The sequence below is a fragment of the Ipomoea triloba genome, chromosome 10 (genome assembly GCF_003576645.1).
Source record: "Ipomoea triloba cultivar NCNSP0323 chromosome 10, ASM357664v1".
Taxonomy (NCBI): Eukaryota; Viridiplantae; Streptophyta; class Magnoliopsida; order Solanales; family Convolvulaceae; genus Ipomoea; species Ipomoea triloba.
Window position 1 is genome coordinate 19,997,289 of NC_044925.1, and position 9,223 is coordinate 20,006,511.

The window sequence follows — 9,223 nt, forward strand, 5'->3', positions numbered from 1 at the left end:
AAAAATTTTTAAAAAAATTTTTTTTTTTTTTTTTTTTTTTTTTTTTTTTTTTTTTTTTTTTTTTTTTTTTTTTTTTTTTTTTTTCCAGTTTGAAATGGGAGATTTTCTCATTGGAAACAGCTCAACTGGTGAGAAGCTACATTCTCCATTTCTTCCCTTAACTTTCACAGATTGATTTGCTGTACTTACCACATTACTCGTATCAACATTATTCCTCAGAGAAATTTTACAAGTGTAATATATGTTATATTCTATGCTGTCATGCTTTTAATAAAGAAATCATAATTTTAACTACTGGCTATAAAATTCTGAAAGGGCATAACATGAGTTACAATGTTCAAAGTCTTGGTTGTTTCTATTTAGGCTTTTGTGGAGGTTTTTATTATGTCCTTTGTTCATTTAGTGAATAGAATATGGAATAACTTATTATTTTGTTTTAGAATTCATAAAAGAGTAATAAGTGTAACTTATGAATTTAAGTTCGGTTTGCTCTCTCTATTTAGGCTTTTGTGAAGGTGGCTGTGCTGCTATTGTGGATTCTGGTACATCTTTGCTTACTGGTCCAACTGTAAGTGCAACATTCTTGTTTTATATACATATTTGGGGAAGCACAGAATGCTGGACATCTATTTGGTTTCTAGGTAATATCTATACTACTAAAATCACATTTCTCTTCAGACCATTGTGACAGAAATCAACCATGCCATTGGGGCAGAAGGAGTAGTGAGCACAGAATGCAAAGAGATTGTTTCTCAGTATGGAAATATGATATGGGATCTGCTAGTATCTGGGGTTTGTTCCCTTTCCTGAGGTTTCTTTGGTTCATCCTCTTAACCTGCGTTAAGATTTATGGTAGTAATAAATTCTTCTTTAATGGTCTGCAGGTGAAACCTGACGAAGTGTGTTCACAAGTAGGCTTATGTTTCTTTAATGGAGCTGCAGGGTTAGGATTCCTTTCTTCCTTCTCTTACACAATTGTTGTATCTTGCAGAACACCTAAATTAATTGGGACATTTGGGCAGAATTCAAATTTCCAAACTCAGTCAAATTGTTTTCTTTATTATTTGCTCTCTTTATATGTTAAATTCTACCCAACTTGGGTAGACTAATGCACTAGACTCCACAGCTTGTCTAGACTATGAATTTTACATTGCCTGCTTTAGACTGTGCTCTCTTTTAAGAAAGTACAAATATGGTTCCAGTTGACTAGGTACACCGCCTAAATTTCAGGTGTTTAATTGTGATGCCATTTCTTATACATATTAAGGTCAGCTTTAATGATGCATAAAATTGATTTCTTGCAGTTCTAACATCGAAATGGTAGTTGAAAAGGACAATGAGGGAAAATCCTCCAGTGATCCAATGTGCACTGCCTGTGAAATGGCTGTTGTTTGGATGCAGAACCAGCTTAAGCAAAAGGTGGTCAAGGAGAAAGTTTTTGACTATGTGAATCAGGTGAAGATTTATGAAATTACCTGCTGCCAGAAGCTGCACATAATAAATACTCCGAAATAATGCTTTTGTAAATCTGAGTTTTTGTGTTTGTCAGCTTTGTGAGAAAATACCAAGTCCAATGGGAGAATCGACAATTGATTGCAATAGCATATCAAACATGCCAAATGTTACATTCAAAATTGCTGACAAAGATTTTGTTCTCACTCCAGAGCAGGTATACCCATTCTCCTAATTTATACGGAGTATATTTCTATGCCCACATAATCTGGTATATTTACTCTTTGGTAGATATATATGGAGGGAAAAAAAAACACTTCACAGTTTAACTAGGGAATTTTCTTTTGACATTTCTTAAGAACACATTAAAAACATGAAAGCGAATAAAAATAACCGAGGTAAAGAATACTTCTTTTGTAAGGTTTTGAGCCAAGGATGTGAAATTGCAATCTCAGTAGATTAGGGGGTGAAATGGTTGCCCCCCCCAATGACTTGGGCAATATTATGTAATTTCATAATCCCACTTTGATAGCGCCTGTAATCAACCAAACATGTGATTCTAATATTCAATCCCCCAGGCCCCAAAACAAACATGGGTTAGGCCAATACCATCCTGGCATCCTTAATCCCCTCCAAGCACCTAATTCTCTATCCACTTTAGCCCAATATGAACCAAATGATTTACTACTCGACTCCCATTGGTTTCATTTGCTTACATGTACTTTTCACGATGTAAATAAAGGTTTTGATGGTTGTTATCTGTGCATTAGAGAATGGATAACAATCACAGAACAATAGAAGCACAATTGTCTATTGAACATAAAAACATATTTTATTAATTGCACCAAGATTTATCTGATTATTTAGATACAACTATTTATACCCTCAATCCCCTTGGTAATTTGTAACTCTCGTTCCCCTTGTGTCTGCAGTATATCCTCAAGACTGGAGAAGGGGTTGCTACCATTTGTGTGAGTGGATTTCTTGCTATGGATGTGCCAGCACCTCGTGGTCCTCTTTGGTAAGTTATACTGACTCTTACCATCAGAAATAATTGTGAGATGAAGTAGGAAGAAACCACATTTACACACAAACAACTACACATTCTGTGCCGTCAGTTTACAAGTAGTTTAAGATGATACAAAAAAATTTGTATATGATTGCAGGATTCTTGGTGATGTATTCATGGGGGTGTATCACACCGTGTTCGACTATGGCAATCTCCAGATAGGTTTTGCTGAAGCTGCATGATGGCCTTCTATGTAATTAAAAACAGTAGCAGTTATCTGTTAATAATCCGTAAGTGGTGGTTTTATTACACTTTAAACTAGGTATCACTGAAAAGTGAAGACTTGCTGAAGCATTGTATTTGAAATATGGTGAACCTGAAAGACTTTTATGTAGTTATGTGTACTAACTACTTTAAGGTAATTGCAAAAGTATTGTATTGTGAATATGCTTTCTTCAAACATGAGTGAAAGATGCTTTCCTATCCATAGTTTCACTAGACAGGATATTATTTTGCTCTAAAATCAGTTTATAGTTAAATTAAGTTATAGATTTTTTCATACATAAGAGGTGCTGTAGTATTCATAGTTTTTGTCAAATATATATGCTAAGTGCTGGTTTTTAAAAGAAAATAGTATGTAAAGTAAGGCTGAAATTGCTGTAAAGGCCTAACAGAATAAGCTCTCTTATTTTCAGAAATGTTATTTCATTTAAGACCTATTTTGTGAATTTTCATGAGTCGTGATAGGAATCTTTGTGTAATAATAATAATAATAATAATAATAAAAGGTTAGCTGTGTCATTTTATCTATTTTTTTTTCCCACGAATTGTAAATCCTTTCAACTAAACATTGTAATTGGGATGTTTACCAAACAAAACAAAACAGCCCATAAACGGGGAAAACAAACACAAAGCAGTGGCTCAACCACCTCAAAGTCTCAAACTACGTGAGATGCAAACCAACAGACACCGTACCTGCAAAAGGAGTTGGCCTATTTATTGCCAATCTCCAAAGCGATAGCTCAACCATTTTTATTTGGATTTAGCGAAATGAAACAGAGTATATCAATCAGTATCTTTCAACTTTAAGAAAAATTACATGCAGGCAGGAAAGGGCTTATGCCATCTTATAAGTTACTGTATAACCTTCCTCCAAGCTAATCACTGATAGGATTGCCAACAGTTGATATCAATATTGCAAAACGCGCTAAGAGCATCCTTATCAATGGAATTTTTTCACGGTATTTGAAGAGTTTTTGTAAGTGTGATTAGGAAAGAGAATATGTGAGGAGAAAGAAATAAAAAATAGAAAAAGAGAAAAAAAAAAAAAGAAAAAAAGAAAAGAAAACAAAAAGGGCCTAAAACTGACGCAGTCAGTAAAAGAAGGAAGATGATTCGCCCATTGCTTGTATTACTGTTCCAATATCTGGTAGTTGCAGATGAACCCCACTCCTTCTCTCTCTAATTTCTCTTCCCTCCACATAAGATGCTACTGTTCCAATATCCTTGAAATATGCATTGATAAGAATGCTCTAAGGCAACTGAAAATATTTGTCGCCTAGGTCTAGGAGACATATATGCATATATATGTCTCCTAGAGCCATGTGCCCATGTGTCAGAAATTGGGATTAAATATAAGAATTTTACTATATGTACTTTTAATTTCTACCTTCTCACTTTTACTCCATAATGTGGCAAATAAGGATATGATGTTTTCATTATGTGAGTCCCAAAAGACGTTCTTGCTAAATGTTTCAATGAGTTACCATGCTATAATCATTATACAAAATTTAGGTATCTATCACTATTTCTAAATTTTCTCTAGTTTTCCTCTTTATCAAAATTCAAAAATTCATACCGTTGAGGTAAATACCAATGGACGATCAAAACCCGATTAGCTAAAAGGCCCAAATAAGTTTACTAACCATGAAACTTGAACCAAGATAGTGGACTCCATTTACACAGTTAATTAATTTCATTTAAAGTCCATGCTTATAGAAGGAGAGAAGACAAATGGAGTGTTTGGTAAATAGGTGTTAGTTGATTGAGTTAGTGGGTTTGATTAGTTGATATAATTACTTAAGAGTTAATTCCAGAAATGGTCTTTCGACTATTGACTTTTACTAATTTTTGTCCTCGACTTTTAATTTTACCAAAGTTGGTCGCTTAACTATTGATTTTGTACCAATTTTGGTCATCAACTTTTAATTTTACCAAAGTTGGTCCCTTAACTATTAATTTTGTACCAATTTTGGTCCCTCTGTTAAATCAATGTTAAGTAGATGTTAAAATTGAGGGCAAAAATGTCAAATCAAATATTTTAACCTTTCTTCTTCACTTTGTTTCCCCTCCTAGTGGTGCCCTTTTCTACCATTTTTGCTATCAAATAATTAAAAAAAACACCTAATACAACAATAAAATATACAATAACACTCCACATCTAGTTAAAGAACTTACAAAAAAAAATTATTACAGAGTATATATATTACATTTTAGTAAACAAAAAAAAAATAAAGAAAAAAAATTAATTACTTGAAACAATTTAACATAAAATGTAAAAAATAAATATATTGACTCACATTGTTCCCTATATAATCTTGCGATGGAGGATGGGAAACAAAGTGACGAAGAAAGGTTAAAATATTTGATTTGACATTTTTGCCCTCAATTTTAACACCTATTTAACTTTGATTTAATAGAAGCACCGAAATTGGTACAAAATCAATAGTTAAGGGACGAACTTTGGTAAAATTAAAAGTCGATGACCAAAATTGGTACAAAATCAATAGTTAAGGGACCAACTTTGGTAAAATTAAAAGTCGAGGACCAAAACTGGTACAAAATCAATAGTTAAGGGACCAACTTTGGTAAAATTAAAAGTCGAGGACAAAAATTGGTAAAAGTCAATAGTCGAAGGACCATTTTTGGAATTAACTCATTAGTTAATTGTAGAAAGATGTTTGGTAAATTAATTGTTAGCTGATAGCTGATTACAGACAAAATGACTTTCTCAAAGAGTACAGTTGATCGAAAAAGCTACTTTGAGCAGTTTTTTTGAATTTTAACATTTTAGAACAATAAGCTGTTACAAAAAGCTAATTAATCAAACACGCATATTTACTGTTTAATCAAGTTAAAAAGCTAATAGTGGTTAAATAAAATCAAAATTAACTGATAAACTAACTATTTTACCAAACAGGGCCAAAAAACCATGCAGTGGAAATCTCTACTACTCTTCCCTCCATTTTGTGTGTTTAACTCCGTAACAAGGCTTGCCTAAGTTACTTGTACTCCATTTTTGTTTTTTTTTTTGCAAAAATTTGTGTCTCTCACGGATCTTCGTTCGTGAGCCAGGTCGGGTCAAAATAAAATGTTACTAAAAAGAAATAAAATGGTTATTACTTGTATGGGAAAATGCAATAGTTTTTTGTTTTTGAAGAAAAATTTAATACTTTTACATTTTGATTTCAAAGTATTACATTTTTCCTCAAAAGTACTATATTTTTCCTTATAACAACAAACAGTTGCCAACATTATTTATATGAGAAAAATGTAATACTTTTACATCAAAATATAAAAGTATTACGTTTTTCCTTATAAGTAACGAACACATTATTCTTAATTAGTATTGCATTATATTTAGTATAAGTATTACATTGTTATATTGATTCATCAACCCGACCTAACCTGTCTCACGGATAAGGATTTGTGAGACGGTCTCACACAAGTGTAATTTTTTTTTTTTGTAATATTTAATTTAATATTAGTATATAAAATTATATTTAGAAATTATATTAAAAGTAGTATTAAATATAAAAAAATAAAATTAAAATGATAAGAAAAAATTAACTAAAGAAAATAAGTAAAGACGAAAGAATTTATTTGACCAATGAATAATATATAAGATGAGCAAGAAAAAAAAAAAAGATAGATGGATAAGAGTACTACGCAACAAGCCACTACACTTTTAAAATGCCACTCTCTCTAGCTACAATTTGTAGCAACCCTTTCTCTCATTCTCCTTTTACAAATTAAGAACCTCAATTAAGACAAAAACTTGTGAGTCCGTCTCACAAATCTTTGTCTGCAAGACGGGTCAGGTCAAAATGAAAATTTAATACTTATACTAGAAAATGTACTATTTACACAAGAAAATGTAATACTAATCAAGAATAAGGTATTTGTAACTTATAAGGAAAAATGTTATACTTTTGAAGAAAAATATAATATTTTTAAATTTTGATTTAAAAATATTACATTTTTCCTCAAAAACTATTATACTTTTCCTTATAAGTAACAAACATTTTATTATTGATTAGTATTATATTTTTTTGTATAAGTATTACATTTCATATATATTAACTTGATCTGTCTCACGTATAAGGATTAGTGAGATGGTCTCACAAGAGAGTCACTCCTCATTAATATAATGACTTCCAAGAAAATGTACATGTATACAATGGAGAGTAATATATAGTGAAATCCTTTGAGCTTAGCTTAGCAAATCAAAGTTAGAAATTGTTCTTTTGTATTTCTACATAAAAAAATGTCATATTTTATGTAAACTATATCTTTTATTATCTAACAAAGCATAATTTTCTACCACTTTATGTATAAAAGTTTTAGAATCAAACGTCTATCATATATTACATCAAAAGTCATAACTAGTAGCAAATGCATAACTTTATTTTTTATATTTAGTACTTACGTAACAGTTAGTATGTTACGTTATGCCACTGGTAGGTTCTTTATATATATATATATATATATATATATATATATATATATATATATATTTCTATTCAAATGTGGCCACGCCTTTTTGTGCGGTCGGTGCGAAATACACCACTATGTATACAAATATACATCACTCAATGTAAGAAAATGCACCACGATGAAAATATACAAAAACACCAAAAAACACACCACACACCCAAAATAATGCACTATAATTCCCCTGCCCCTAAAGGTGCATTTCCTAACACTCTGTGGTGTATATTTGCATACCTAGTGGTGTGCTTTTTGGTGATGCATACCTAACGATGCATATTTGTGTGGTGCATTTTCTAACATTGAGTGATGTATATCTGTATACATAGTGGTGCGGCCGCACTGACTGCACGTTAAGAAGCGGCCACACTTGATTATAACTATATATATATATATATATATATATATATATATATATATATCCGTTGCACAAACATGCACCTTTTTGGAATATCCTACAAAAAAGTAGTGACCATCAAATTTCAAAGAATTTTCACTACCAAGTTTATTAGTGTATAATAAAAGATTTAACTTGTATTACATGTTTCAAAATCATACACCATACTATCTTGGCTTCAATCATAAAAATCCATACTATACACCAAAATTTACCATCTCCCTGCTGGCGTTACGTTGTTGCTCTCCACGACTAGTCTGCTACTTCCATGCAATTTACTTAAACTGTAATAAAATTATAATGATACTTTACTGTTGTTATAATGAAACTATTATGTGTGAAAAGTGTAACTAAAAAATAGAGCTTAACATATATTGTCAAATGAACTTGAAGTGTAACTAAATTGATACTTCAACGTACTATAATATAATAATAAAACTCGTGTTTGTGTGAAAAACGAAACTAAAAAAAATATAGTCCATATAATAACATATAGTGTCAAATGAACCTGAAATGTAATTAAAAAGATACTTCAACAATACTATTATAAAACTAGTGTATGTGAAAAATGATCGAAACTAAAAAAAAATAGAATGAATGCAATAATGTATATTGTCAAATGAATCTGAATTGTAATTAAGATGATACTTCAAATGTTACCATACTGAAATCAATTCGTGTGGAAAATGAAACTAAACCCTAAACCCTAAACCCAAAATCATGGAACAACCTCAGCACGACAACGTGCGTATAGTACTCTTTCCTCCTTTCTCTTTTCTCTTTCACGGAGCTAGCTAGGGAGAAAACACGTACATACATGAGGGGGGCCTTTTGGAAAACCACTGCGCACCCTAAATTACCTATCAACTATATGGTACAATCAAGCAAGGCACAATAATAAGTGAGAAATTCATGAAATTACTGTATTACCCCCACCAACCTATACCCATCTACATCTTTCACTAAAACATATAATATTTTCTGTTGTTGATTAACCTAACTATCACGTGATTCAGTATTTACAGATAAAATAAAATTATAAAAAAAATGCATTTTATTATTGCTCCCAGGCATATCTGCAGGCCACCGTGATTGCATTTACATATATTTTATTCTGAATGTGATTACAACTAATTGTATTATTAAATTTTAAAATATGGATATCCAACCAAATAAATTCATATATAGAAGAGAATCAAATAAAGTTTGGCATCAACTAATTTTTATTAGACCTACAAATCAAAGTGAAGTTGGTTAGATGCCAACTAGAGTCTCAAAAGTGTACGTCAAAATCTTCATACTTTATTGGTGCACATTTAATAAAGTACTAATGTTTTTATCAAGTGTTGGTATCTATTTGACTGCACTCTTTTGAAAATATGTCGGCTCATGTGTAATCTTATACTTATAAATACATATATACAATAGTAAATGTAGGGCGTGCGATCTAATTAACAGTTTAAATTTCCAATCCACTATTCCACTTAATTGCAACACATATACTTTAATATATATGGTGCAACATCTCTTTACTTTGAATACATATATTGCTTCCTCATTAAAATAGTTTTGTGTTCTTTTGACCATTTTAATAT

At 31.2% G+C, this 9,223-nt stretch overlaps 1 protein-coding gene across 1 annotated transcript in view; it reads left to right on the forward strand.

Annotated features, from left to right (window-relative positions):
* Positions 1 to 2,946, forward strand: part of LOC116032088 (cyprosin-like) — a 6,397-nt gene extending 3,451 nt beyond the window's left edge. The window contains exons 7-14 of the mRNA XM_031274490.1: positions 89 to 128; positions 504 to 568; positions 679 to 792; positions 885 to 943; positions 1,305 to 1,455; positions 1,550 to 1,669; positions 2,385 to 2,473; positions 2,619 to 2,946. Coding sequence (XP_031130350.1) covers positions 89 to 128; positions 504 to 568; positions 679 to 792; positions 885 to 943; positions 1,305 to 1,455; positions 1,550 to 1,669; positions 2,385 to 2,473; positions 2,619 to 2,703 — 723 coding nt within the window. The 3' untranslated portion in view covers positions 2,704 to 2,946. The remainder of the gene's footprint in view (positions 1 to 88; positions 129 to 503; positions 569 to 678; positions 793 to 884; positions 944 to 1,304; positions 1,456 to 1,549; positions 1,670 to 2,384; positions 2,474 to 2,618) is intronic.
* Positions 2,947 to 9,223: the final 6,277 nt, after the last annotated feature.